Genomic DNA, 3,223 nt, shown 5'->3' with positions numbered 1-3,223 from the left:
TGTTACATAGAGGTGACCGTTAACGGAAGTTTTACTGTATTATCATTTATTCCAGAAATACAAACATTTATAAATCACTTTGTAAAATTAAAAACTCAACATAAATTTCAAAATTTTTTTCCAGAAATCGCTTTATCACTGTGAAGTGTGAAGTCGCCTTTAAAAATACGCCACTACACCTAGAGGTGTTGTATAATCCGTCTTACATCATATTATGGTATGCCAGTGGTGTAGGTACTCTTAACAGGAGTGCAAATAGTGCATGATAATATGATAATTACGTCGAGGAAGACTCCGTTGAACGCCATGTCTACTTTGTTGTGCACCAAATCGCCCAACAGGCCAGTGTACGTGTAATTTGAGTCTGTACCGTTATCTGAGGTGACCGCGGAATTGGATTCGGAGCCGACGGACTCGGAGTTGGCTTCGGCCCAGCCGTACTTGCCGCCGTCACTGGGCTCGCTGTAGATGGGCGTGAAGTTCATGTGCTTGGCCAGCGTGGCCGCAACGATTCCATCCATTCCCTTGTACGAGCCATCCGGCTGCTTGACCGCTTTGAGTCGGGTGGGGAACATGCATATGCGAACCGGATGACCGTTCAGGTCGGTCATCCTCTGCCGGGCGACCGCGCGCAGCCCAGCCGTGTCCACCGGCCACTCAGTGACCGTGTCCCGGAATGGATTGTACGTATACGTGACCGCGGACCCTATGACCACTACATTGCCAGCGGATCGCCGTCGCCAGGCGGCCCGGAACAGTGCCTTGACTGCCGACAGATTGACCGTGCCTGGCCGGGTCAGCCAAATTACGTAGTGTGACTGTTGGTCCAACGCGACCGCCACCGTGCCGTTGACGAACAGTCCGAGCACGGCGTCCACTGGTTCGGTGTCGTCGTCGATGTCGTCGTCGACGATAATCAGCACCGCCCGGCTACCACTGTTGGCGCGTGTCACGTCCGGGCCGTGATCTGTCGCTGGCGTGTGCATCAATACAGCCATGCCAATCAGGTCGTGCACCGTTCTCAGGAACCCGGCGGGCGTCGCACCCAACGCGACCACGGACATCGCGAACGGCTGCTGGGCCAAGTCGACGGCGGTCATCCGGCACACTTTGATCACTGTCGGCGTGTTCTGATGGTACGCCACTGGCGAGAGGTCGGTGGCCGGAAGTAGACGGCCGACGGCCGCAGAGGTAGTTAGCAGGGCGATGACTCTATAGACGGCGCGGGCGACGTTCATCATGATGGCTGCAATGCGCGCGGACGACAACGACGAGTGAACGTGTTCACCGACCGTATGCGCATAATAACGATGTGTCCACTGTCCACAGGACGCTTCGGCGTCCGTCATCGTAGTTATAATGTTATAATATTGTCACTATTAATAATAATGTCATAATATCGAGATTATCAATAGTTTGCTTCCGCCGATAACGTCATTCGTCCTCGTCAATAATTTCAGCCCGAAAACATAACAATATCATACGAGTATATGACGCACGTGATATAATATTATAATATTGTATAATATAATATTGTTATATTTTACACCTATGGTGCGAATCCACACGAATCCATGTTCACCAATGTTCATTATTATAATAACATGTATGACACTAAATACCTAAAGAACGATGAATTATTCATTCGCGATAACTCTATATAGAAACGTGCCGGGCGACGACGACGTTAGGTTTTGATTTGACGTTTCGTTTCGAATATTATGCTCGGCGGCGCGCCGTATTGTAACGTAATGATGCATTATTTTATGCGTCAGCTACGGTAGCCATTAAATTTTCAGAAGGCGCACAATCGGATCCTAAGGATTTGACGAATGCCTTACCACCGAGAATGTAAGAAACACGCCCCCGCGGTTGTACAAATGTCATCGATTTCGTTAAAATTAATGTACAATGCGATTTTATAAAAATATTTTATAAAATCGCATTGTTATTCGCATTGTAATTATAATTACTACCCACGACCAACACGTAACCATTCGACCAAAACCGAGATAATTCCAAGGAGATTTTATTCAGTCTACTGCAGAGAATTATTCAGCGTCTATATACCTTGTAGTTTCGGTATTAGAGTTTGAAGATGGATAGAAGATAAATTCGATAATATTACCGAAGGTATCATCTACGCTCTATATTAGTCATAGAAGAACTAAAAAAAAAAGTTTTGGGGAGGTATGGGTGGGAGGGTGTACTTTGGCAACCCTATATTTTTCTTCTTCGTATTTGGCTATACAATTGAACAATAAGTACCTCAGCTAATGGCCTCAGTTGCCGGGCTAAGATCAATAAAAAAAAAACAATAAGTAGCCGATGGGTAAAAGTTAAAAATATAAAGTATGAAAACCATAATGCGTAAAATAGAATATGAACCCATGGAGGTAATGTATATTTATTATTTATTGATGTATATCATTAGTATACTTGACAAAAGCTAATTACTGCAACATCCAACTTTCCAATTTTTACATTTTTAAATTATTAAAATATTAAATAATATATTACTCTTCAACCCATACATGCGCCATACATTCATAAGATACATGTATTTACTATAATGAATAAAATGTATCATAGCGATAAAAACAAATTGGCCTGCTTAAACGTTGGCACCCCTTTTAAATGTATCTATTCGGATTTAAAATAAAATAAATCGTATGTAATTTTTATTTTATTTTTATTGTTTTACTTTCTTAAATATAATTCCTATATAATACAAAGTCAAATAAATTAAAAATTTAGTTTTATATTATTAAGTCATAATTTATAAATTATGGATTTTTGAATATTGATTCAAAAATGTAAAAAGTTTATATAGTACATTTTTATAAACACAAATTAAATACTAAGAAATATGTTTTTCGAATGGCTGGCAATATTATAGATGCACCAAAATATTTATAGCCTACGGACTCGGCAGATCATTCCGTGATTGTCTATGCGTTAGTTAAACACAATGATAATGGGCTCATCGAATGACAAATGACATGACATTTAAAATTATATTTAAGAGGACTGTTTAACTGTTTAAGTTGATCTGTAATCTGCTTACTATTTATAACTTTTAATTTTTTTTATAATATAAATTGTATAATATTAATATTGGCTGCATTCGGATGATAGACTAATTTCAGAGACACTGGGGACAGATGTTAACAGTAAATTTGTGTAGGAAACATTCAATGTTGCATATAAACGCAACAAAGTT

General features: G+C 40.6%; 1 protein-coding gene across 1 annotated transcript in view; it reads right to left on the bottom strand.

Annotated features, from left to right (window-relative positions):
• The window catches only part of LOC103309792, a 6,082-nt gene extending 4,784 nt beyond the window's left edge, over positions 1 to 1,298 (bottom strand). Inside the window, exon 1 of the mRNA XM_008186131.3 lies at positions 282 to 1,298. Coding sequence (XP_008184353.2) covers positions 282 to 1,241 — 960 coding nt within the window. The 5' untranslated portion in view covers positions 1,242 to 1,298. The remainder of the gene's footprint in view (positions 1 to 281) is intronic.
• Positions 1,299 to 3,223: the final 1,925 nt, after the last annotated feature.

The sequence above is a fragment of the Acyrthosiphon pisum genome, chromosome A1, assembly GCF_005508785.2.
Source record: "Acyrthosiphon pisum isolate AL4f chromosome A1, pea_aphid_22Mar2018_4r6ur, whole genome shotgun sequence".
Taxonomy (NCBI): Eukaryota; Metazoa; Arthropoda; class Insecta; order Hemiptera; family Aphididae; genus Acyrthosiphon; species Acyrthosiphon pisum.
This window is presented reverse-complemented; position numbering and strand designations above follow the sequence as displayed.